We start from the raw sequence: 27547 nt of genomic DNA, 5'->3' as shown, positions 1-27547 counted from the left end.
CTTACATGGGAGGCAGGGTTTGAGGGTCGGCACAACATTGTGGGCCGAAGGGCCTGTACTGTGCTGTACTATTCTATGTTCTATGAGTCAAGTTAGGAAAAGGGGAAGTACAACAAGATCTAGGTGTTCTTGTACATCAGTCACTGAAAGCAAGCATGCAAGTACAGCAGGCTGTGAAGAAAGCTAATGGCATGCTGGCCTTCATAACAAGGGGAATTGAGTATAAGAGCAAAGAGATCCTTCTGCAGCTGTACAGGGCCCTGGTGAGACCATACCTGGAGTACTGTGTGCAGTTTTGGTCTCCAAATTTGAGGAAGGACATTCTTGCTATTGAAGGAGTGCAGCGTAGGTTCACAAGGTTAATTCCTGGGATGGCAGGACTGTTATATGCCGAAAGATTGGAGCGACTGGGCTTGTATACTCTGGAATTTAGAAGGCTGAGAGGGGATCTTATTGAAACATATAAGATTATTAAGGGATTTGACACACTGGAGGCAGGAAGCATGTTCCCGCTGATGGGTGAGTCCAGAACCAGAGGCCACAGTTTAAGAATAGGGAGTAGGCCGTTTAGAACGGAGTTGAGAAAAAACTTTTTCACCCAGAGAGTGGTGGATGTATGAAATGCTCTGCCCCAGAAGGCTGTGGAGGCCAAGTCTCTGGATGCTTTCAAGAAAGAGATGGATAGAGCTCTTAAAGATAGCAGAATCAAAGGTTATGGGGATAAGGCAGGAGCTGGATACTGATTGTGGATGATCAGCCATGATCACAGTGAATGACGGTGCTGGCTCGAAGGGCCGAATGGCCTACTCCTGCACCTAGTATCTATTGTCTATTGTCTATCACAGCGCTAAGCAGTACTGCACCCATATTGTACTGGCTCAGTACTTCTATATTTGTGTGCTGTAGCACTTACTTTTTATTCGCAGCTATTTTGTAAATAACACTATTCTTTGCGTTTCTGGTCAGATGCTAACTGCATTTTATTGGCTTTTTATCTGTCGTTGGCACAATGACAATAAAGTTGAATCTAATGTAAACTAATATAAAATCCAGAAAACAAGGTTGGATGTGCCTTTCTAGAATATACAGCCCAGATTTTGCTGACAACTCTATGGTGAACTGTCATGTGTATACCAATCAGTTTGGTCGAAGCTGATTTAGATGAATGCTTTTTAAGCCCTGAACTCAGTACAGTCATAGTGATAGTCATAGTCATACTTTATTGATCCCAGAGGATATTGGTTTTCGTTACAGTTGCACCATCAATAATTAAATAGTAATAAAATCATAAATAATTAAATAGTAATATGTAAATTATGCCAGGAAATAAGTCCAGGACCAGCCTATTGGCTCAGGGTGTCTGACCCTCCAAGTGAGGAGTTGTAAAGTTTGATGGCCACAGGCAGGAATGACTTCCTATGACGCTCTGAGTTGCATCTTGGTGGAATGAGTCTCTGGCTGAAAGTACTCCTGTGCCCAACCAGTACATTATGTAGTGGATGGGAGACATTGTCCAAGATGGCATGCAACTTGGATAGCATCCTCTTTTCAGACACCACCATCAGAGAGTCCAGTTCCATCCCCACATCATCACTGGCCTTACGAATGAGTTTGTTGATTCTGTTGGTGTCTGCTACCCTCAGCCTGCTGCCCCAGCACACAGCAGCAAACATGATAGCACTGGCCACTACAGACTCGTAGAACATCCTCAGCATCGTCCGGCAGATGTTAAAGGACCTCAGTCTCTTCAGGAAATAGAGACAGCTCTGACCCTTCTTGTAGACAGCCTCAGTGTTCTTTGACCAGTCCAGTTTATTGTCAATTCGTATCCCCAGGTATTTGTAATCCTCCACCATGTCCACACTGCTCCCCTTGATGGAAACAGGGGTCACCGGTCACCGGTCACCAGTGCCTTAGCTCTCCCCAGCTCCTTAGTCTTTTTCACATTAACCTGCAGATAATTCTGCTCACACCATGTGACAAAGTTTCCTACCGTAGCCCTGTACTCAGCCTCATCTTCCTTGCTGGTGCATCCAACTATGGCAGAGTCGTCAGAAAACTTCTGAAGATGACAAGACTCTGTGCAGTAGTTGAAGTCCAAGGTGTAAATGGTGAAGAGAAAGGGAGACAAGACAGTCCCCTGTGGAGCCCCAGTGCTGCTGATCACTCTGTTGAACACACAGTGTTGCAAGCACACGTACTGTGGTCTGCCAGTCAGGTAATCAAGAATCCATGACACTAGGGAAGCATCCACCTGCATCGCTGTCAGCTTCTCCCCCAGCAAAGCAGGCTTGTCCAGGACATGAAGGATAAATTTGCTGGGATTCTTCAGCATTTAAACTAGAGAATTTACCTGCATATATGATGCAGCATTCGTAAGTACATCCATGTGAATGAAGGTTTTTCATTGTGTGAAAGAAAGGCAAGATTTTTTCAGTAATATTTTTAAGTTGAAATATTTTGGGTGATTTTTTTTATTATATTTCGATTCTTAACACACTTTTTCATATGTCTTTAATATTTGTGACTATCAGTAGTTAACAGCTTAGACAGATGCCAAATCTAGGTCATGACTTTGCTGTTTGTCAAAGTTGTTCAGCATTTTCTTGTGCAGGGCTTGTTTCAGCCCACTCACAGGATCAGATTATGTTATTTTTGGCCCTGCTGTCTCACAGCTTCTACAATCAGGTCAGGAGGCTTTTGTCTGGCATGATCTATGCATATATGCCCATGAAATGCACAGGACAACTAGATATGCAAATATATATTTTGGGCTGTGAAGCCCTCTTAGCAAAATCGAGACTGATATTTTTGTGCCTCACTGCTCATTTATACTGTAATGTAGTTAATTCAGTGAATGTTTTATTTAAGATGTGAGTAAAGTAAAGCTTTAATTATTTCTTCTTTAATTTACTGTTCCTCTGTTTTCTGTATTTTTTCAAATGTTTTTGACAGAGTTATACATTCATTGATGAGAAGCATTGAATTCATTGTTCTATGTATATCCTTCATTAGGTTGTTCTGCAGTGGTAGTTTACGCAAACTTCTAGCTGGTCACAACCAACTCCAAAGACTTCCAGAGCGACTTGAGCAGATGCCAGTCGAAGTTCTTGACATCCAGCACAACCATTTAACCGAGTTGCCCTCAAACCTTTTCATAAAAGCTGAATGGTAATAGATATTCCATTATCATAAATTGCAGATCCATATCTGAAACATCAACTCTTTCTCCTTCTTTTGATATTGCCTGATCTGCTGAATGTTTTCAGCATTTTCTGTTTATAGTAAAAGAAAGGAGCATTGGTTCTACAGGTAGTGAGGAGTGGAATTAATAATGGAAAATAGGAATTGGCAAGTGAATTGAACAGATGTTTTATCACAGTCTTTACCATAAGAAGGTACAAATATCATCCACAAATAGGATCGTGGAAAAATCCAGTCTCCAGAGAAATGACACTGAGCAAGTAGCTGGAGCTGCACACTGTCGACTTCTTCCAAGGATCACAAAAGAAGTGACTGGTTAGTTAGTCAGTGTGGGTTATAGTTTTCCAAAATAATTTGGAGAAATTCATTAAATTGCAAAACAGCAATTGTAACTCCCTCATTCAAAAACAGACAGGGGCGATGAGCAGAAAACTATAAACCAGTAAACTTATATTAAAAGCTATTATTAAAGAAAATGGAGCTGGGCACTTGAAAAACATCAAGATAATCAGTCATGTTCCACTGATTTATTGGCATTCTTTAAAGTAATTTGTCCTTTGGATGCTTGGATTCCAGAAGATATTTTATGAAGTGCCATATCAAATGTTATTGTGTTAATTACAAATTAATGGTGTAGTTTAATTAATAGTATGGGTAGAAAATTATCCGGCAAACAGGAAAAGGAGAGTAGGAATCTGTTTTTTTTCCAGTTGACATGATGTAGTGGATTATCTACCACAGGGAATAGTGCTGAAACGTTAAGTTTTTCAAAATTTATGTTAACATTGTAAATGAAGGTATTAAAAGTACGGTTGCTAAATTTCCTGACAATCAATAGGAAAGTAGGTTGTGAAGAGGAACAAGACTACAAATATAGATAGGTTAATGTCAAAAAATGTAAGATCATCCATTTTGCAGAAGAAATTAGAAAAGGAGCCTATTATCAATGGGGAGGTGTTTTAGAGATTCAAAATGCAGAGAGATCCAGGTATTCTTATGCATGATTTGCAAAAGGCAAGTCTGTAGATATTATAATTAAGTACGCTCACAGAATGTTAATGTGCATTTTAAGGGGAATTGAATTTCAAAGTAGGGAGGTTAAAATATAAAATATAGAGCAATACAGCACAGGTCCTATAGCCCATGATGTCTGTGCCAAACAAGGTGCTGAATTAAGCTGAGTCACTTCTGCCTGTACATGAATCCACATCCCTTCATTCCCTGTCTATTCATTTGTTATATAACTGCTTTTCGAATGCCAATATTATATCTGCTTGTGCCACTATTGTACCACTAAGTAGGCAGCCTGTGTTTAAAAAAAAAACTTCTCCCATTCTGGTTTTGCTTTAATCATGTGGGTACTAGTGAAACCACATGTAAGTGCTGTGTAATGTGTTGATCTCCTTACTCCTAATCTAAGGATGAGTGCTAATACTGGTCAATTTCCAGTTCCATAGTGAAGTGCCTGCTTACTCCATACTATTGAGTCGTTTGATAAGTTGTTGAACTAAGGAGGCAGATGTTCTTTAGATCTGACCTGTTAGTTTAGGCCAGCTGTAGTTGGCATATCTCTTGCAACCCCAATCATCTGCAAGGCATATAGTATTGTCAATTGTCATCCACTGGCCTGTTTGAGCACGATGCAGCCCAGTGTCAGCTACTAAGCTAGGATAGTGGCTATTACAAAGCTCATGCAGTGCACATTTTAATCGTTTCAAGAGACTAATCCCATGATTTCATCTTTCTTAAAATCTAGTTATACTGGGGGGAAAATTGTCTTCTCCCATTTCAATTCTACTTTCCATTCCCATTCCGACATGTCGCTCCATGGCCTCCTTTACTGTCACGATGAGGCTACACCTTATATTCCATCTGGGTAGTTTCCAACCTGATGGCATGAACATCTATTTCTTGAACTTCTAATAATTGCCCTCCCCCACTTCACCATTCCGTATTCCTGTTTCCCTCTCTCACCTTATCTCCTTACCTGCCCATCACCTTCCTCTGGTGCTCCTCTTCCTTCCCTTTCTTCCATGGTCTTCTATCTTCTCCTATCAGATTCCCCCCCTATCCAGCCCTTTATCTCTTCCACCAATCAACTTCCAAGCTCTTTACTTCACCCCTCCCCCTCTCTTGATCTCCCGATTTCACCTGTCACCTACTACGTTGTGCTACTTACTCCATTCCCCCCACCTTCTTGCCCTGACTTCTTTTTTTCCAGTCTTCATGAAGGGTCTCCACCCAAAACACCGACTATTTACTCTTTTTCCATAGATGCTGCCTGGCCTGCTGAGTTTCTCTAGCATTTTGTGCGTGTTGCTTTGGATTTCCTGCATCTGCAGGTTTTCTTGTGTTTGTGTCTTCTGTCTTCATCGTTTTTACCCATAATTGAAATTATGCTCCTTAACCCTTCCATGTTTTTTATTTCTCTTGTAACTTTCTCAAGCCTCCCCATCTGCAAGTTAACAGAGCACATTTCCTAAAACCCTATTACAAAGCTTAATTTCCCTATTTTTCCTCTAAGAAGTCATGGCCTATGAAGCACAATGCAGGTTCTAAAGATTATGCGAGCAACAAAGAAAATTGCTTACCCATTTACTGTTGTGATCTGTTTGTAGGTGCTTGTCTTTTCGAGTGGTTCAAAGAATCAATTCAAATGTGGTAGCCAAGATTACCTTCCTGTTCGAAATGTACTTATGGGCAAGGAGTTAATTCTTTAACAAAAGATGTATATGTATATAAAATCATAAAATTCCAGAAGACTGAAAATAAATACAAGTCCTAGTTCTAATTAATGCATAGAAAGAGTTCAATATTTTCTAAGTTTGTTTCAACCTTAGGGAACTGAGTAACCAAAAATTATTTAAAAATATAAAGATTCTTTGTACCCTAGTTTAAATATTCTGGCGTTGCAGTTGTTCATTCATAGTTTGCCTATTTAGAGACCTGCTGTGGTATATTCTTTATAACTTATGCTTTCCGTAATATTATGTAAAATCTTGAAATAATAAATTATCAAAGCAATGTGGTGATCAGTTTGAAATACTAATAGTTCTCTTTGTCCCTCAACAGTTTACGTAGTCTCAATGCTTCAGCAAATAAACTGGAGATAATTCCTCCCTCCTGCCTGTCAGAGGACAGCCACAGCATGTTACAAGAACTGTATTTAACAAATAATTATCTCTCTGATAAATGTGTGCCATTGCTGACAGGACACACTTGTCTTAAGGTTCTGCACCTTGCATATAACAGACTTCAGAGCTTTCCAGCCAGGTAAGGTTTTCCAGGCGAGCGGCTCAAATGTGATAAGTCTCTTTCGATCAGACTCTGTTTTCAGAGAAACCTGGGTAATTGCATCTGTGATTTTGGTCGAACATTACAAAGCTTCCATTGATTTATGGGCCTATTGCTTGAAAACTATGACTGACTGAGATAAACTTGTGGGTTGACAACATGCTTCACTTGTGAAAACAAACCACTGTTGTGTTAAAGATGATTGATATGTTGGCAGTATGTCTGTTATTGATGTGAAGGTCATTTACTCTTGAGCGTAAATTTATCCCCCTTGCGGCAATGAAGAGCTCCTATACATACTTTCATTGCTCCACCACATAGCTTCCTGATCTGTTAGTCCCCTAAATAAATAAGATGCTAGTTTTCTATCGCATTATGAGCCTTTTCATTAACATTCCTCATTTTTATTTGCAGTAGAATGGCAAAACTTGAAGAGCTGGAAGAAATTGATCTAAGTGGGAACAAACTGAAAACCATTCCAACCACAATAATGAATTGTAGGCGAATGCACACCATTATTGCACATTCCAATTGTATTGAAGTCTTTCCTGAAGTGATGCATCTGTCAGAAATAAAGGTAGGTAATCCAGGACCCCAAGATCTACAATGAACTGTAACAAGTGACAAAAGTAGACACTAGGATTTGCATTGAAACTGGAATTATTACATCTTTAATAGAATAGTGTTAAGTAACTATTACGTTGTCTCCCTTTCCACCCGCTCTCACTGCCATTCTCTATCCATTCACCCAGAGCAACTGAATTCTCATACCTTCGCAGCTGTCACTGCTTTTTTTCTTTTTCAATATTTTTATTAATTACTTGCATAGATGAATACAAAATACATTATGATATTATGGAAATAGAAACAAGATTGAAATGCCCCATAGCTATGTAAGGTAAATTAACCATAATATTGAAAAGGTATATTTTATTCTAATCTAAAGCAAAATCAAAAATCCATAACAAAACAGAAAAAAAGAGAAAAAAAACAGCAGTTTGATTAAAAGAAAAGGAAAAGAATCTCTGACATATAGTTGTAAATTCAAACATATAATAGCCATCATCATTGCTGACCAAATCGAAAATTGTGAAAGTAGTTCCAAAAAGGTCCCCATAATGTGAAAAAATCTTGTCATTTTTTTTATTCAACTATTCACCACCACCCTCCCCTCCACTGGCTTTTGCTAACTCCCTAACTCCCTGCACCCACCTTCCCAAGCCTCCACCCTGATCCCATTTTACATACCGCCAAAGGCAGATATTAAGCAAGCACTCGAAGTAACTAAATGTCGCAATTAGCAAGCAAGAAACAGCCTACCCCCGAGGTTTTTCAAATCATTGTCCGGACTTCTATCAGGCTTATTTGAAGAAATCTTTGGCCAATTATCATCAACATCACATGCAGCACCAGGGATCCCAAGACACGCGACCACTGTTACACTACAATTAGGAATGCTTACCGTTTTGTGCCTTAACTGCATTTCCGGAAATCTGATCACTTAGCTCTACCCACATGCATATTGGCAGAGACTAAAGAGCAAGGCTCCAGAGATAAGGATAACAAAGAGGTGGTCGAAGGAGACTGAGGAGTGGCTGCAGGATTGTTTCGAGTCTATATTCAAAGACTCATCAGAGGGTCTGAATGAATGCACCATGATTGTCATGGACTTTATGAAAATAGTTGTAGACAAGTATGTTCCCATAAAATCATTTTGAATCTTCCTTAATCAGATGGCCTGGATGAACCTTGAGATCTGTAATCTGCTGAGGCCCAGATCAGTGGCATTCAGGTCTAGTGACCAACTGAAATACAAGAGGTCCAGGTTCGATCTCCTGAAAGCCATCTCGTGCAAAGTGGCAATTTTGGATCAAACTTGAGTCACTTAAGGATGCTGAACAGCTGTCCAGGGCTTGAATGCTATCACCTCTTATAAAATGAAACTAAGCGACATTGGCAACAACATGGCTTTGCTCCCAGATTAGCTTAATGCCTTTTATGCTCACTTTGACTATCAAAACATGAAAGCACATTCACGAACTCCCACAGCCCCCCAATGACCCTGTGATTTTCAGTCTCTGAGGCTGACGTGAGGGTATCCTTCAGGAGGATGAACCTATGGCAATCTGAGGTACCCACCTGCTTCAAGCAGCTTCAATTATACATCTACTGGGATGTTGTGCTTTGAGAGCTTGGTGATGAATCATATCAACTCCTGCCTGAGAAGCAATTTGGATCCACTCCAATTTGCCTACCATCACAACAGGTCAATAGCAGATGCCATTTCATTGGCTCTTCACTCAATCCTGGAACATCTGGACAGCGAAGATGCATACAATATGATCTTTTCATTGACTACAGGTCAATATTCGATAATATCTTCATCTCAAAACTAGTGAATAAGCTAGCTTCAAGACCTTGGCCTCAATACACCCTTCTGCAGTTGGATCTTTCATTTCCTCACTTGCAGACCCCAGTCATTTTGAATTGGCAAAAATATCTGCTCCACGATCTCCATCAGCACAGGTGCACCATAAGACTCTGTGCTTAGCCCCCTGCTCTGCTTGCATTGTACTTATGACTGTGAGGCTAAGTGCAGCTCCAGTGCCATATTTTAGTTTGCTGATGACACTACTGTCATTGGCCGAATCAAAGATGGCGATGAATTAGCATATAGGAGGGAGATTGAAAATCTGGCTAAGTGGTGCTGCAAAAAAAACCTCTCACTCAATATCAGCAAGACCAAGGAGTTGATTATTGACTTCAGGAGGAGGAAACCACAGGTGGAGATGGTCAACAGCTTTAAATTCCTTGGGGTTATCATTTCAGTGAATTTGTCCTGGGTCCAGCATGTAAGTGCTATTACAAAAAAAGTATGGCAGTGTCTCTACTTTCTTAGCAGTTTGCAAGGATTAGACATAACATCTAAAACTTGGACAAACTTTTATAGGTGTATGGTGGAGCGTATATTGACTGGCTGCATCACTGCCTGGTATGAAAACTCCAATGCCCTTGTGCAGAAATGCCTACAAAAAGTAGTGGATGTGACCAGTCCATCATGGGTGCAGCCCTCATGACTATTGAGCACATCTACCCAGAGCACTGTCGCAGGAAAATAGAATCCATCATCAAGGACCTCCACCATTCAGACCACACTGTCTACTCACTATTGCCATCACTCAACATCACTTGCCCCAACACTGAACTGTTCTCACAACCTATGAACTCACTCTCAAGGACACTCATCTCATGTTTTCGATATTTATTGCTGATTTATTTATTATAATTATCTTTCTTTTTGTATTTGCAAAGTTAGGTTTTTTTTGCACAGTCTGTCCTGTTGAGTGTGATCTTTCATTGACTCTATTGTGTTTCTTGTATTTTCTGTGATAGCCCACAAGAAAATGAATTTCAGGGTTGTATATGGTGACATATATGTATTTTGACAATAAATTTACTTGGAACAGTGAACACACCATTAATAGAGACCTTTGAATATCCTTTTAGACCCATGTTTCCCAACCTACTTTCATACTTGCCAGCACACCCCTAAAGCATTTTCATACTTCCCAACACCCCTCTAAGGCACAATATACTTTCTGCCACCCCCATAGTGTAAAAACATGTCTGCCATATACTAACATGAGAAAAGTGATTCTGTTTTAAATTTTTATTTGTCTTTAAACTTAGCTTACACAGCAGCTTTGATATCAATGTGATCCTTGAGCTTGATGGCTTTTAGCAAGAGTTGAAATATCTGGTTCAAGTTGTAACAGCAAAGGCCTTAAGTCACCACACATAACAATTTCCAAGCAGATTCTGTTTTTTGTGAGTATGTCTTTAACTGCACTAAAGATTCTTTCAACAAGGTAGGATAATGGAAATGCAATGAAGAGCAGCTGGCTCTTCTCCAGAGACCAGGATACTTCTTATGACAGTGGGACCACATACTACAAAAACCAATATTTTTGAAAAGCGTTTTTGGTTCTTCATCATTCTGAATTTTGATAATTTCTTCTTGCTAGCTCTCTTCCTATTCTCCTTCCTTGCAAAGAACTGGGTTAATTACCCAGTCAGGAATTTCCAGATTGTTCAAATCCTTGAATTCTGAAAATCCTTCAGTGACTGCAGGTGTGAGAAGTACTCTTGCAAATCACCATTTGTGAAAGAGAGTGCCATGTTTTCCATCTTTTGAAACTGTGAGAACAGTCTTCTCCCAATGTTTTGCTTATATATTTCCAATTTTCCAATAAAAGTGGAAGCTGCACTTTTTGCTTGGATTAAATTGAAATTCCCACGCTGCAGTTTCATATTTAGAATGTTCATTTTGTCATACAGATTGGCTAGGTATGCCACATCTCTACATGGACGTTAATCTTATTTCCCAAGCTCTTGTCAACTTTGAGCAAATATTCAACCACAGTGTTAAAAAGATCAAAGAAATGTTTTAAGCAGCAGCCTTTTGACAGCCAGTGCACTTCAGTGTGAAGAAATAAGCGTTCAAACTCTTTATCGTTATCTTGGCGTAACTGGCAAAATATTCTGCTATTTAACAGAGGAGCTTTAATTTTGTTGATAGCAGATATTGCAAGAGTCATGCTTGAAAAAAGTTGCTGGCTGAAGTTTTTGGCTGCAAGATGTTGATGATGAATTACATAATGGATTGCAAACAGACTTGGAATTTCTTTTTTCATAAGTGTCACTAAACCAGCATGGCAACCTGTCATATATGGAGCTCCATCTGTTGCACAAGAAGTCATGTTACTAATGAGGATACTTCTATCCTCAGCATACATTTTGGGCTGGTTATAAATTGATTCCCTTTTGGTATTTGTTTTTAACATTTTACAAAAGAGAATCTCTTCATAAACTTTTCCATTTTTGATAAACCATATGCCATTAGCAATGCCTCATTGTCTCGCACAGTTGACTCATCCAGTTGTGTCCCAAATTCTGTTTTTTGTAGCTCTGTGCATACAAAGTACAGAAGTATTACTCAGAGGAATTGATTTTAAAATACTGGTATCCATTTTGAAAACAATAGTTAGTACTTCAGATACAGCAGGCATTATTAACCTTTTACCAATTGTATGAGATTTTCCACACTTGCTATCATTTGGAAATATTATGAGAAGCAGTGAGACCATGATCAAGATCATTTTTAGCTTTCTTGGCAAATGACTTCAGTGTGCAATCTTTCATCTTCCGGAATTGGGTAATAGGATAAGTAGCCTTTCAGGGTGTCCTTTATGGAAGTGTTCCTGCAATCTTGATGATTTCATGGCTTCATTGACCAGTACAGTATTACAAGTAAGACATGTGGGGCACCGCTAATTTGATGAGGATGGAATAAAATCACATTTCAGGTATGTATCATTGTATTGACGCACATTCTGTAGTTTTGTTTCTTAGCAGGATTAGAATTCAAGGCTTCACCACCTTCAGAATCAAAGAGATAGTGCTGTACATATTTATCCATCATTAACAGGACTAAATTCGAATAAAAATTAACTGACCCAAAGATGTTTCTTGACAACACATATGAAGCCAAGATCGCTTTGAACACCTCTAGAGGTTCACTGATTAGCTCTATTTCACCGTTTGGTTCTGGCCAGCGCTATATCGTAGCACGACCTGCTTTCTGTAGATCTGTAGAAAAAGTTGAGGGGGTGTTCTTGACTTACCAGCTGTTAAATTGCATGAACTCATTCCATGCCGCGAGTCAAGGGGAACTATTGGGCACCCTGGTTGCTAATTTATGCATCTCCAATAAAGTCTGTCTGGTTGGTAAGGTTGGATGAGATTGCGAAGTTTTAGACATGTTGTGACGACGAGTGCTCACCACCTGCGGAACTATAGTTCATCCTGTGTTCCACTGCCTCATTCTGTTTTTTTGGAAACGCCTGCTCTACTAATGGTCAGTCAAGTTTCATGCCTGAAGTTAGGGTGCCACTTATGGCCGCCCCCAATAATCTTGATCGCCCCTTGACATCTTCTATTTCCCCTACAGCCCCCTTAGGAAACATTGGGAGTTACTGCTTTAGATCCTTCAAGGTTTCTGAATAGTGGATTAAGAGAAGATTAAATTTAAAGGTGCCCTTGGCATTGCCTCCAAGATGAAGAGTAAAACGATTTTGGCAGTCTGGAAGCTTGGAATGTTTTACTCATCTGCATTAGACACTTGATTAGGAGAATTGTTACTTTCCTCCTTTGGATAATTTTTTGCCACCATATTATCTGCACGCCACCACACTCACAAAGCAAGTAATGTGTAAATTTGTGCACCTCTCGAAGCATTCAAATCAGCTGCGTTTGACTTTGAATGTATTAGCATTTCCAGAAGAATCATCCCAATCCCATGCTCTTCTAGCTCTTGCATAAAAACTCATTCTTCCCTGGATCATCATTAAATATGTGCAGAGCCTTGACTCCGAACTTCAAACCACAAGTTTAACTTTTGTTCATTCTCTTCATTGTAAACCCTTTATTATTTCTGTACATGATACACTTCCTGAAATAACACAATCCTACAGCCAATAGTTCCATAGCCAATTGTATCAACAATCAATTGCTCTGTGTGGTAGATTGCAGCATCTTTTGTCAGGTTTTGAAGACTATTTAAAGAGCAGAACTGACAGCATTAGAATAGTGATCTTTAATGATGAAGCTGATCATTGCTTACAGTACACAAAAGATTCTTCTGGCAAAAAAACTTTATAAATCAAAGATAGGTACCTTTTGGAGTTGGCTTGTGATATGGCAGGAAGTTGTAAGTTGCATATTCATAAATCAAAGGACCTTCATACAGACATTAAAGCAGTAAAGACTTATCCAAGTGTGTACAGTATATCCATGGAAAAATGGTTATTTTGTAAGCGTATAATTTGTGAAATTCTATCAGTCAACACAGATCTGAGCTTGAATTATGTTGTGACTTCTCAGTATGACAAATTGACTTGTGGAAACCTTAAGAAGTATATCAAAAAATATTTTCTTATTGCTCATTGTAATCGTATTTTGAGTTTTATCTGAGCATGTTTCCTTAAATAAGCTTTGAAATACTGTATTTCTAACAGTAAAAAGAATCTAAATGGAGCTATACATTCTTAATTTCATAGAATCATCTTTGTTATCTATGTAATCTCTGTATCCAGCAGTAATACTGTCTTTGATACTGATATAGGTCAGCATGCAGGATTAGGCACAGGGATTTGCATATGTCAGAGGAAATAAAACAGCTTTTCCAAGAACATGATTCTTTAATAAAACTCCCAAGAAGACTATAAATAATGTGTTTGATTTGAATTCAATATACTTTGTACAAAACATATTTGCCATTTGAACAAATTAAATGAAGGGTGAAGCTCAGTTTGAGTTTCCTTGAAGTGGAATTAATTTTTAAAAACTGTGACTTCTTTGTATTTGCATAGCCTCTATAAGATCATGATCTTTAAATTTTTATTATTTTAAAGGTACATGTTAAAAATTTATAAATGCGACAATAGTAAAAATAATATGTACAATTATTTTGTAAGACAACACTCAAAAATAAAGTTTCAGTGAAGCAATTGACGAGTACAAATTAAAAGCTCAAACTTGGAAATGTGCTGCTCTCTCCTCTTTATTTTTTGAGATGACTGGCTATTTTACCAGCCTATTCAACTAGAATTAATATTGCTGCTCCATCCGTACAATAGGGAGAAAGAAAGCTTAGCTGTATTCATTTTGTGCAAGAGTGCAATTCATAAATCTGCTGGATTCTTGCCTAGGCAGGAGCTAACAGAGCCTTGCATAATTCAGTAAAGATGGGAATCAGTAGGCTGGTGAACTGGAATCCAGCCAGATTCATTGCCTGTCTGCTTTTTTTCTACAGTGTGTTGACCTGAGCTGTAATGAGCTGAACGAGATCACATTGCCTGAAAATTTGCCACCGAAACTGCAAGAACTAGACCTCACTGGAAATCCCAGACTGGTCCTGGATCACAAAACTCTGGAGCTGCTGAAGTAAGCAGTCACTATTCCAATTTAATATTATGTCAACAAGCAGTCCTGTTATGGCCTGTAGTAGATCCTGTCTTGAACATTAGGTGATATGTAGAGTCCAAATTACTACTTCTCACAGAAGCACAACAAAAAATACATTTTCTAGGAGGGAAACTTTGTGTAAAAATGAATATGTGTGTTTACAGAATGCTTTGAAAGTAAATTCAATAACTTTATTGATCTGCATATTTATTTAATTAGTACATTTTTACTTTTCACAATTATTCTTTAAAACACTTTCTTTTCTGATATCAGAATTTCAGAATTGAACATTGTCATAGTTGGCTAAAAAAATGTTTCAGTAATCAGAATAATAATCAGAATAATAATAAAAAATACCTAAAATCATTATCACTGTGCCTAGCGGAGCTTAAAATATGATATAACCCTTTGAAGAATAAAGGCATGCCCACCGCAAAGCTGAGAGATTTGACAAAATATGTGATACCAGCTGAGAATTATTTATTTTTGCATTACTCTTAAATAAACTAAAATAAATTATTAGGTGTTAATCTCCATGGAATGTTATGGAATGTTGAATCCAGTAAACCTCCAATAGTGTGTGTGTGTGTGTGTGTGTATATATATAAAAAAACTGGAACCATTCAGTTGACTTGATATTTGTGCTACAGGTTTTATGGGCTGTTTATACTTAAAACAATTTCTCATAAACTGCTTTCACTAGAAGCAACGAGTTTTTTTGCAGCTTTTATTTTTAAATATCAAATGATATTCTGTTTATTCAAGGCTCATACAATTATCTCTCGTAAATGTCAAAAGTGATCTAATTGTTTTAATGTTTTCTCCCTTTAATTCCTCTTGCCTCGTTCCTCTCAGTAACATTCGCTGCTTCAAGGTAGATCAATCCTCTACATCCTTTGCAGTTGGTGAGGCACCTGGTGCACCAGCTGTGTGGAGTCATGGTTATACAGAAGCCTCTGGAGTTAAAAACAGGTATGTCATTCTGTGATAATGGCAAAACAAAATCTAATTAGTGCTGTGTAATGTACATTCTCCTGGTTTGAGAGGTTCTCATGTAAAAAGTACTTTTCAAATTACTGAAGAAACCAGTTCTCGGAAACTAGGTTTGCGTTCTTGTGATATGGCCTTGTCTTTGCAGAAGATTCTTTTCTTTGTCTGTGCAGTTGCTGGGATGCAGTAAGTAACTGACACATTATATCTATATAAGATCCTTGTGTCTTCGGAAGTAAAGGACTAGTGTCTTAATGGATTTTCAAAATTCAAAGACTTCTTTATGTCCCACTGAAGTAAGTTTACAGAAGAATTGAAAGGAGAAATAAAGCATCCTCACAAAATGAATATTCAAGGGAACTCAAGTTGGATAATAGATATTTAGTGGCTATGTCATTCCCTAAACAAGCTGCATTGCTTAAATAAAAAACTAGGTGGTTATCAGTTGCAGACTATTGGCCTGCCTAAAATAATTGCAGGGCTTCTTCTGTCTTAACTAAAAAATTAAGAACAAATGTTAAGCATTAAAATAAACTTTACATTTTGTAAGTATGTCATATAATTATTTTGAGACAATTTTTTAAACTTTCGGTAGATACACTCAATGGCCACTTTATTAGGTACCTCTTATACCTGATAAAATGGCCACTGAGTGTATGGTCATGCTGTTCTGCACTCTACTGTTGTAACATGTGGTTATTTGAGTTACTGTCATCTTCCTGTCAGCTTGACCCAGTCAGGCCATTCTCCTCTTGCTTCTCTCATTAACAAGGCATTTTCGCCCACAGAAATGCCACTTGTTCTCTGTAAACTCTGGAGACTTCTGCGTGAAAATCCCAGGACATCAGCAATTTCTGAGATGCTCAAACCACCTCGTGCAGGACCAGCAATCAATCCACAGTCAAAGTCACTTAGATCACAACTTCTTCCCCATTCTGATGTTTGGGCTGAACAACAACTGAACCTCCTGACCATGTCTGCATGCTTTTATGCATTGAGTTGTTGCTACATGATTGGCTGATTATGTATTTGCATTATCGTGCAGGTGTACTGGTACACCTAATAAAGTGGCTACTAAGTGTAAATTTATATTTGAAGATATTTGGAACAGTGCTTCAAATCTTAATATACTGATCAACAGTAAGAAAGCTATTTCTGAAGGGAAAGGTAATGGTATTTCTGTTTTTACTCACTCAAGGTTGTGTGTGGCTGCATTGTCAGTGAATAACTTCTGTGATAACAGAGAGGCTTTGTATGGTGTCTTCGATGGTGATCGAAATGTAGAAGTGCCCTACCTGTTGCAGTGCACCATGAGTGACATTTTGGCAGATGAGCTGCAGAAATCAAAGACTGATGAGGAGCTAATGACTAATACTTTCCTGGTCATGCAGAGGTTAGTAAATTCATTGGAAATCAATTACATGATGATGTGATATTGTTCCTGGATAGCTTTACTTCTGCAATTTAATACTGTCTTATTTGAATGGGGAAATTTAGTTGACTATCTGGTATCAATTGTCTAATTAAACTGGCATGGTTGAACTGAGGGTAACTTGATGATGAGATGTCTTGCTCTGTTCAAGCATGTTCTATGTCTCTGCTTTTAATTGTATTTGCTCTTTTAAAATATGGAGAAAAAAATTAATGTATTTTCCTTTCATTTTAGTTATTACTAAATAAGTCTTTATTGCTGGTGCTGAAGCCTGAATAATTTAGCATGCAGTTTTCCTCATAGTGTTTTAATATGATCTCTATTCATGTTGATAACGCAGAAGCAGTGAAGTACCTCAGTGCACACGATGCTGTGAAACTGTGCCATTCATTACCACCAGTAATCCTCCTTGTGTTCATGACCCCAAGCAGGAAATAGCAAGGATACAGTGAGTGGGTAAAACCTTCCTACAAAGTGGAAGGGAGATCTGAGTAAGTTTCGCTCAAATAGACAGTTGCTGTGTGGTAACTGATCAGTATCTCAAAGAATGACCATTTGTGTTCGGAAAAAGTAAACTCATAAACTGACAAGCAAACAAAATGGTGCTATTTTTCATCCATTGTTGTTATAATCAAGTTTTTGAAATAATAAGAATTTTTCATGTGTGAGGTGCACATTGTTGTATGCTACTATTTTTAAGTTAAGGATCCAAAGTCCAGGTGTGGTACAGATTATTTTTAAGCTGTTCATACTTTATAACTCATTGAGAAGGGAGGGCAGATTATTTATTCATTTTTGTACTGTGGAGCTCCTAATCCATAAAATAGTCAATATAAAGATCCAACTGACAAATAGACTTCTTTTAGCTTAAATGAATATGTAAAACTGTGAAATTATAATGCACTAGAGCAATGTGTTTTTAGTCATGTTAAAGTTCATGCCACTATAACTGAGAAACATGCCACTATAACTGAGAAACATGCCACTATAACTGAGAAAGATTTTTTTACTGTTGTATGTAGTGGTGTGTAAAAAGAACAATTTTGCTATAAATGGTGAATAGCTGGAATCTTGCTATACTAAATGCGCTTGTTAATTCTCAGGGACTTAGCTCACTGCTTTGTTTAAAATTAGACAGGAAAATGGAATGCTTAAAATAATACACTCTTGAAAAGTGGGCATTTGCAACAATGAACCCATGCAACTCATTTGTTTCACAAAGCAATGACAATGAAAATGTGCTCTTGGCTTTTGCCCCAGTATCTTTCTGATTCAAGAATATAAGGCAACTCATTCAGCTTGCAATGCACATAATTTTTTTTATATCGGAATGTCAAACCTCTGGGCCTTTCAATCAAGCTATCAAGCACTTCCTGTGTTTAGTTGTACTATATTATGTATTAGCACTGCTTATCATTGAAGCTGTTCTTTAGCTCTGTACCAAGTTTGGATTGTCCTGATGCATTGTCACAATCAGGAATGTTGACTGCCACTTTGCTTCCACAGATGCTTCTTGACCTGCTTAGTTCCTCCAGCATTCAGCAGTTTGTTTTTTATTGTTCCATATTCCAGCATCTGCAGTTCCTTGTATCTGTTCTTGGATTGTTCAAGAACGGAAACTTATTTGCAATTCCAATTAAGCATAAGCTGAGTGTATATCTGAAGACTTTCACTTCCCCCTCCCCACTATTAAAAACAATTAGTAGGGAATCAATTTGATTATTGTGGGAATTGCACACGGTACTGTTCTTAATTGGTGTCACTAGCTGAGGTGTTACAGCATCCCCCAGTCCTATCATCTTTTCATCAGAAATGCAGATGCCTGTTGTAATACCCTTGCTATCATTGGCTGATAGCAACAATTTGAACTGGGGATCAAAATTTATTTTTCAGTTCTAAAGAATTGCTTTAAGAACTTTGAGATGTGTCTTGAAAGCATTAAATAACTGTACAGTTACTTAAATATTCTGCTCCTATGTCTTATGGTCTTATATGATGCTTTACTCGGGTTGAAAAGGGCAAGAATAAAGCAGTAATTCCACCACATATGATTAGAACTTAAAGAGAAATACTTTACAAAAATGTGAGGCTAAATGCAGTATTATTGAAGGAAATGTAGTGATTGTTTTTAAAATCTTCCAGAACATAATCCATATAGACCCAGGGAAACTATGCACAAATACTTTGACACTGAAGGAACAGTACATTGTTGGAAGTGCTGTCTGAATCAAACAGGTGAACTGTTGAATCAAAGCTTTCCATTCTCAAAGATACTATAAAGGATCCTTGGATATAGTAGGGAGGGTTTTTTCCCTGATTTACTGGTTAAAATTTACTCCCCGGTTAACATCACTTGAACAGATTGTGTATTTAATGTGCATTTTGGCTGTTATGTATCCTACATTTCAACTGTTACGATATTTCTATAACTTTAATTGGCTGTAAAGTGTTAAGGAATGTCCTGAAAGGGATATGAAAGTGGTTCCATTCATTGAAGTCTTCTTTTAAGCTTAACAAATTGAAAGAAGTTTAAAAGTTGAACTAAAAAATATGAGTGTCTTTTGTGCATAAGGATTTCTATAAAAGGTATACAGTGGATTCTGGTTAATTGGAGCAGCCACTCATTTGGAACAACTCTTTTTTAAAAAAAAACAAAACTAATCAAGGAAGTAGCCGGGATTCTCTTCATTTGTTTGGAGCACTATGCCACTGAATTGGGACAGAAAATTGTTGCCGAACAGTTTCAAACTAATCGTGTAAACTTGTGTGGCCGTTAGAAACAGCACCGTGCTTAAACCTTACAGTTTTAAAATAGTGTCAGTTATATTTGTGTGTGTTTGAAAAGCAGTGATTTTTGTCACTTATAGTTAGCAAGAAATAAGCAGTAAGACAATTCAGAATTGTTTTGTTCACTGCGGCTTCAAGCATTTAGGCTTGGAGATGCCAGGAACAGCCAGGAGTGAAAATGAAACCATTTCACTAGTTCAACGAGTTAGGAACTATAAATTTGATGGTATCGACAAACATCTTGAACGCTTCAATGAAAGTGAATATTTGGAGGATGCAATCTTCAGAAGTATTGTATGAAGGCTGTCCATTACCTGCACTAGGTGTCTGCACTAATTTTGTTCATTTACAGTCAATCAAAAGAACATGGCAGCGTGCTGTTTGTCCGGCGTATCCAATGATGACAGTGAAACGTCAGCGGAAGAGTTTTTAAAATGGAAAAGCCATTGCACTGGGATAGTTCCACTTTCTGGACCTCAGAGGTCTGGGTCCAGTGCTATGATTAGTTGTCACAAACTGGGGTCTTCCTCGATTTCAGTGGATAACCATGACTTCTGTGCCTTATCGTGTACTTCACTCTCCATGAAGTGTTGCAGAACTACCCTGTTGGCCATTGGAACTCACTGTTCATCTCATCCGTCCAGCCCACAGGAGCTTGACTTCACATGCTAGGACAGGCATGCCCCTATTTCACCAGGGTATAAGGCCGACCGGCTACCTTCATGTGGTTTAGCGTGCCTGTCAAAGCAGTGTATCAGGGTGTGACTGCTGCTGCATGCATGTACCTACTTGGAGCCACGGGTGAGAGTGAGTGTCTAGTGGGGACCAAAGATGAGTAAGCTGCTCCAGAATAGACACCACAAGCCCCTTCACCGGTGCTGCTACGCCTCCCTGAACACCCTGGATGTTCACTGTGTGCACTGGATGAGTTCCTCGGTTGATAACTATTAGGAACAAATACACAGTCTTATAGTGTTGTAGTAGCATTGGTTTTGTTCCAATTTGTTCTGTGTTCATTTAAATACATGATTTGTTACTTAATTAAATGGTAGTTTGTCTTTTTTATACCTTTATAAATATTAACATGAAACTTCGGCTAATTGGGGCAGCTATTTAATTGGGCCAAATGTACTGATCCTGATTTTCGTGCTCAGTAAATAAACAGAGGTATGTAGTTCTTCATTGCCAAGAATGGTTAGTCATAACTAGTGGTGTGGCTAACCAGAATCCACTGGATATGGAAAATTGTTTACGGCTGAGGGTAAATAAAAATGGTGTAAATATGAGATGCAAGTTTGAGGATTTTTCTTGTAATAGTAATTTGAACTATTTGATTAAATTAGTCTTCAGTTTAAGGTGTATAATGATTTATTGTAAAATTTATTATAATTAGTCTTGACTTTTTATGCAGTCAATATTGGTTGCTGTGTTCTGTACTGTTAATGAATATTTATGTTCAAACAGCAGTGTTACCTTTGCGATACTATTTTTGCAGATTTAGAGGCATTTGTTATTTGACAGCTGAGAAATTACGTTGTTTGCTTATAATTTTATAATTAATTTTAACTGCCTCAGTAAACAGAATTGCTTCCAGTTTATGTCTATATTAAATGTTTTCATTGCTGACATTCTGAAATTGAATAATTCTGCATAGTTCATCTCAGTTTCTTTATTCACCTCCACGGGTGATTCTTTCAGCTAATGGCATCAAAATATTTCTTAAGTTAGAAAATTTATATTACCTATGATATTTGTGATGTCCAAGTCTTGCATGTTTGAAAACTTTTTCTTTCATTCTGTTGGTTATTTAATTACTCTTCACCCAACATGTTATTAATAATCATTTTTCTTGTATTTTTAGGAAACTTGGAACAGCTGGCCAGAAGCTGGGGGGTTCTGCAGTCCTTTGTCACATAAAACATGATCCTATGGATCCCAGTGGTTGTTTCATGCTGACTGCAGCTAATGTTGGAAAATGTCAGGCTGTCCTGTGCAGAGATGGAAAACCATTGCCTCTCTCAAAGCTGTACACTGTTGGCTGTGAAGAAGAATTAGAAAGGGTTAAAAAGCACAAAGCTATCGTCACTGAGGTAAAAATATCTAGTATTCAGCCATCAGAAACTGATTTTCCAATTAACCCAATTAGTACGAACTGTTTTTAGCCTTTCAAGCATCAGTTCTATTCAGGTTATACGCTTAATACAGATTTTTTTTTCTGGCTTGGGGATGTCTCTATTGGTTGACCTGTTGGCATACAAAATGCTACAGCTATCCAGGAGCAATTTATAAAATCGGAATCTATTCCTGGAGGTAATGATATTACCAATATCATACCTTAAAGTGCAGAAAGGGGCAATAGACACGAGGAAATCTGCAGAATCTGGAATTTCAAGCAACACGCATAAAAGGTGCTGGTGAACGCAGCAGGCCAGGCAGCATCTCTAGGAAGAGGTACAGTCGATGTTTCAGGCCGAGACCCTTCGTCAGGACTAACTGAAAGGAGCTAGTAAGAGATTTGAAAGTGGGAGGGGGAAGGGGAGATCCAAAATGATAGGAGAAGACAGGAGGCCCTCTACTGTAAAGATGAAGCCACACTCAGGTTGGAGGAACAACACCTTATATTCCGTCTGGGTAGCCTCCAACCTGATGGCATGAATATTGACTTCTCAAACTTCCGCTAATGCCCCACCTCCCCCTCGTACCCCATCTGTTATTTATTTATTTACACACATTCTTTTTCTCTCTCTCCTTTTTCTCCCTCTGTCCCTATCACTTTACCCCTTGCCCATCCTCTGGGCTTCCCCCCTCTCCCTTTTCTTTCTCCCCAGGCCTCCTGTCCCATGATCCTCTCATATCCCTTTTGCCAATCAACTGTCCAGTTATTGGCTCCATCCCTCCCCCTCCTGTCTTCTCCTATCATTTCGAATCTCCCCTTCCCCCTCCCACTTTCAAATCTCTTACTAGCTCTTCTTTCAGTTAGTCCTGACGAAGGGTCTCGGCCCAAAATGTCGACTGTACCTCTTCCTAGAAAGGGACAATAGAACCAGTATTCCCCTGCTAGGTAAATAAAGAAAGAGTATGCAGTTCTTCACTGCCAAGAATGGTCAGTCATAATTAGTGGTATGGTTATCAGTAAAGGTGACAAGTAATTTCTTTTTATCACATTAAATGACAATATCACCTCTCAGTTATTTGTAAGGGAGAGCAGTAATGGCTGTCCATGTCAGCTCTTCTTCATGTTGACTCCATTTTCTGTATTAATTAGTCATTGTGTGTTATACAAAGACTGAATATATAACATTATTTCAGCTATTCCAGAGAGACATACTGACTGAATCATGTGCAATTATTGAAGCAAAGAAAACATTTTTTCTTGCTTCTTCTCTTGAAGCTATGTTCCCCACATCCCATTTGACAGAAATAAAGAAATGATGTATTTACCATCTGCATTTGCTGTGGAGAAACTAGAGAACTAGGGGATAAGAACAGTGCTGCTCAGAGATATGTCAGTATTATGAAAGGTGAAGTGTTGATTGTTGTGAAGTGCACGAAGGTGGATAAATCCCCAGCCTGTATCCAAGGGTGGGTGGGAAGCCAGGCAAGGAATTTGCTGAGGCCCTAGTAGAGATACCTGAAGTCTGGAGAGTGGTTAATGTGTTCTTATTTAAGAAAAGGCTGCAAGGACAAGCCAGGGCACTACAGGTCAGTGAGGCTAACATCCGTGGTGAGAAAGTTACTGGAAAAGGTTTTGACAGACAGGATCCTTATGCATTTAGAAAGGCAAGGACTCATTAGGGATCGTCCACAGTTATGTGTATGGGAAATTGTGTCCAACAATCTTGAGTTTGTTGAAGAGGTGGCAAAGACAATTGATGAGGGCAAGGCATTAAACATTGTCTAAGTGGACAAGAAAAGTCTTTGACTTTTCTAGTCCACTGGGTAGACTGGTTCAGCAGATGAGATCACATGGGATTCAGGGTGGATACAAAATTATTTTGGTGAGAGATGAAATTTAACTCAGATATGTGTGAAGTTAAACCAGGGTTGGATGTACTCAGTGAATGGCAGGACACTGTGAGGTGTTGTAGAACGGAGAAACCCAAAGGTATAGGTGCATAGGATCCTGAAAGTGGCAATACGGATGGACAAGATAGTGAAAAGGGCAAAGGTTTGCATTTCACAATCAGACAGGCATAGAGTACAAGCATTTGGAAATTTTGTTACAGCTGTATAAGACATTGATGTATCTGAGCCTGGAATATTCTGTGTAGTTCTGGTCACCATTCAATTTTCCAAACAGATTGTGATGGATATATGGAATGAACTGCCAGACAAAGTGGTAGAGACAGGTACAATTATGGTAGAAAGACATTTGGAGAGGTTCATTGATACAAAAAGGTTAGTGGGATGTGAATATCGTCTTTAATAATTTATTGATTAGATACTTTATCTGAAAATAGTTTTAAATAATCACCTTTTGTCCTGGTTTTGAGCAAATTATGACATTAAGAAGTCACAAGTTTTTTTTTAATACTTGGTCCACACATAAGAAATCTTTAAAAAGAGTACATTTTTTTGTTTTTGCATATTTAGCCCCAAGTAGAGTTTGCATAAATCTGTTTGACTTCTGTATCTGCCAACTGGATTTTTGTTCTGAAATTAATAAATTATCTCTCATTGCAGGACAACAAAGTCAATGGCGTAACTGATTCTACAAGAATTTTAGGCTATGCATTCCTCCATCCATACGTCGTGCCTCGGCCTCATGTTCAGTCTGTTACCCTCACACCACAAGATGAATTCTTCATTCTGGGCAGTAAGGGACTATGGGAAAGTATTTCCCATGCGGAAGCTGTGGAATCTGTAAGAAATGTACCCGATGCCAAAGCTGCTGCCAAAAAGCTCTGTAGTCTGGCTCAGAGCTATGGGTGCAATGACAGCATCAGTGCCGTGGTCGTCCAGCTAAATGTTAGTGAGGACTGTTTCTGTTGTTGTGATGTGAATGGGGTACCTCCATCCAGCCCTGGCATTTTCCCACCATCAGTAAATGTGGTTATTAAGGACAGGCCAGCAGATAACTTAGGGATGCCATCTTCCAGCAGTGGCGTTGCCTCTGAGATCAGCAGTGAAATCTCCACCTCTGAAATGAGCAGTGAAGTGGGTTCAACAGCCTCGGATGAGCCACCTCAGGTCACGATGAATGATGGATGCTCCATCTTTCACAGCGAGCAGCGCTGTATGTTGCACCCAGTATGTCTGACAAACTCATTCCAGCGGCAGCTCTCCAGTGCCACCTTCTCTAGTGCATTTTCAGACAATGGACTAGACAGTGAAGATGAGGAGCCCATTGAGGGTGTCTTTTCCAACGGAAGCAGAGTGGAAGTTGAGGTTGACATACATTGCATTCAGGTTAAGGAAAAAATGGCTTTACACTCACCACCAGATGCCTGTGATGAAGGAATAGTTATCAGTGCAAATGAAGATGAAGCCTCTGAAAAAATGATGCTCCTTAAAATTCACGGTGAAATTGACTGGCCAGGAAATGATAAGAGCAAGTTTGGGTATTCCACAACAGGGACTATTGGCAGGAGGCGTGGAAATGGTTCCGTTGCCCCATTGGAGAAGAGCCATAATTTGATTGAGGTGGCAGTTGATGCACCTTTGAAAAAGACTGGTGGTTATTTTGCTGCCCCTGCCCAGCCAGATCCAGATGATCAATTCATAATTCCCCCAGAACTGGAGGATGAGGTGAAAGAGATAATGAAACAACATCAGGAACAACAGCAGCGGCAGTATCAACTGGACCAGCTCCCAGAGAGCTACGACACACCTCTATGACCTGAAGGAACAGAGCTAAATTTAGCTAATTTGACCATAATTTTCTCAAGGAACAGTAATGTAAGATGTTCCAATATCAAAAGATTTTGACTCACTTTATAAATCCTCTTTCCCTGCCAGTTACACACAATGGTGTGCAGCCAATTTTTAATCATTTCTAGATTGTTCTTACTGTTGATTAACTAATTAAGTTACATTTAACAGATTAACATCAGTTTTTCTATAACATATCATTTGTACAAGATGAGGACACATTTAGTGTATTGCCAGCAGTTATTATTGAGTACTTGTTTAAAAAACAGAAAAGCGTAAGTATTAAGAATGATTGATTCTAGTTAATGCTGTAAATGTGGTACTTCTAAAATCATGGCTTTTTAAAATGAAGTCATAGAAATTTGTAGACTTTAAAAACTAACTCCTAGGAGTTGCATACTCATTAACGTGACATAGTCACTGAGATGTACTAATCTTCTCTGAGAGAACAGCTGATTCACAAATTATTTGTAAATAGTTTAAATGTTGTGACACATAAAGACAATGTAGTGTTGTATTTGAAAAACAAAAAATAAAGGGGCTTTTTAAATTTCCCATTATTGCAACTTTGAGAAGATAATGAGTGTCTGAATATTAGTCTGTCTACTACCTGACTTATCTTTTGGTTTCCTCTTTTATTTTTCATTAGTCACTTTACATGCATTAATGTCTTTTCTGTCATATGTTCTGCTGCTTACAGCACAACTTAATTTATTTCTATAAATTTTTTAAATGTGCAGCATCTATAACCAAATATATCAATTCATTTTTGTTTAAAATAAATCAGCATTCTAAATAATCAGAAATAATATTGTTTGGGGCCTATCAGTGGCATCAACAGAGCTCTGTGAACTAAATAAAAGTACAGAAGGGATAAGCGGAACAGACATTGTTGGGGATAGGCCAGTGATGACAGTAGGAGCAACAGGCTTTGGCTCAAAAGAGGCATCGGCTCTGGGTAAGGCGTCTGTTAAGGTTTCCTCTTTGTTTTTTTTTCCTCTCTTACTGTACCATTTAAATGGCTGTGGTGTGCTCTTCGTGCCAGATGTTGGAGAACTGGAAGACCCAGGGTCTCCCAGGGAACTACATCTGTGTGAAGTGCATCCGGCTGCAGCTCCTTGAAGACCATGTTAGGGATCTGGAGCAGCAACTGGATGACCTTCGGCTTGTACGGGAGAGTGAGGATATAATTGATCAAAGTTACAGGGAAGTAGTCACCCCGAATCTGAGGAAAGACATCCTTGCCATAGAGGGAGTACAAAGAAGGTTCACCAGATTGATTCCTGGGATGGCAGGACTTTCATATGAAGAAAGACTGGATGAACTGGGCTTGTACTCGTTGGAATTTAGAAGATTGAGGGGGGATCTGATTGAAACGTATAAGATCCTAAAGGGATTGGACAGGCTAGATGCAGGAAGATTGTTCCCGATGTTGGGGAAGTCCAGAACGAGGGGCCACAGTTTGAGGATAGAGGGGAAGCCTTTTAGGACTGAGATTAGGAAAAACTTCTTCACACAGAGAGTGGTGAATCTGTGGAATTCTCTGCCACAGGAAACAGTTGAGGCCAGTTCATTGGCTATATTTAAGAGGGAGTTAGATATGGCCCTTGTGGCTACGGGGGTCAGGGGGTATGGAGGGAAGGCTGGGGCAGGGTTCTGAGTTGGATGATCAGCCATGATCATAATAAATGGCGGTGCAGGCTCGAAGGGCCGAAAGGCCTACTCCTGCACCTATTTTCTATGTTTCTATGTGTGTATCTGGGTCACTGTCAGGAGTAATGGAAATAGGCAGTTAGAGCACCCCTGTGGCCATTCCCTTCAAAAACAAGTATACTGCTTTGGACACTTTTGTGGGGCATGACCTCCAGGGAGAATGCCATGGCGACCGAGTTACAGGCACTGACCATGGGTCTGTGGTGCAAAAGGGAAAGAGAGAAGAAGGGA

The 27547-nt window shown here is 38.8% G+C and overlaps 1 protein-coding gene across 1 annotated transcript in view; it reads left to right on the top strand.

Annotated features, from left to right (window-relative positions):
• The window catches only part of LOC134357889 (PH domain leucine-rich repeat-containing protein phosphatase 1-like), a 174874-nt gene extending 148722 nt beyond the window's left edge, over positions 1-26152 (top strand). Inside the window, exons 10-17 of the mRNA XM_063069633.1 lie at positions 3016-3171; positions 6277-6477; positions 6913-7075; positions 14372-14502; positions 15379-15495; positions 16712-16906; positions 21594-21822; positions 24416-26152. Coding sequence (XP_062925703.1) covers positions 3016-3171; positions 6277-6477; positions 6913-7075; positions 14372-14502; positions 15379-15495; positions 16712-16906; positions 21594-21822; positions 24416-25570 — 2347 coding nt within the window. The 3' untranslated portion in view covers positions 25571-26152. The remainder of the gene's footprint in view (positions 1-3015; positions 3172-6276; positions 6478-6912; positions 7076-14371; positions 14503-15378; positions 15496-16711; positions 16907-21593; positions 21823-24415) is intronic.
• Positions 26153-27547: the final 1395 nt, after the last annotated feature.

This window comes from Mobula hypostoma, chromosome 17 (genome assembly GCF_963921235.1).
Source record: "Mobula hypostoma chromosome 17, sMobHyp1.1, whole genome shotgun sequence".
NCBI lineage: Eukaryota > Metazoa > Chordata > Chondrichthyes > Myliobatiformes > Myliobatidae > Mobula > Mobula hypostoma.
This window is presented reverse-complemented; position numbering and strand designations above follow the sequence as displayed.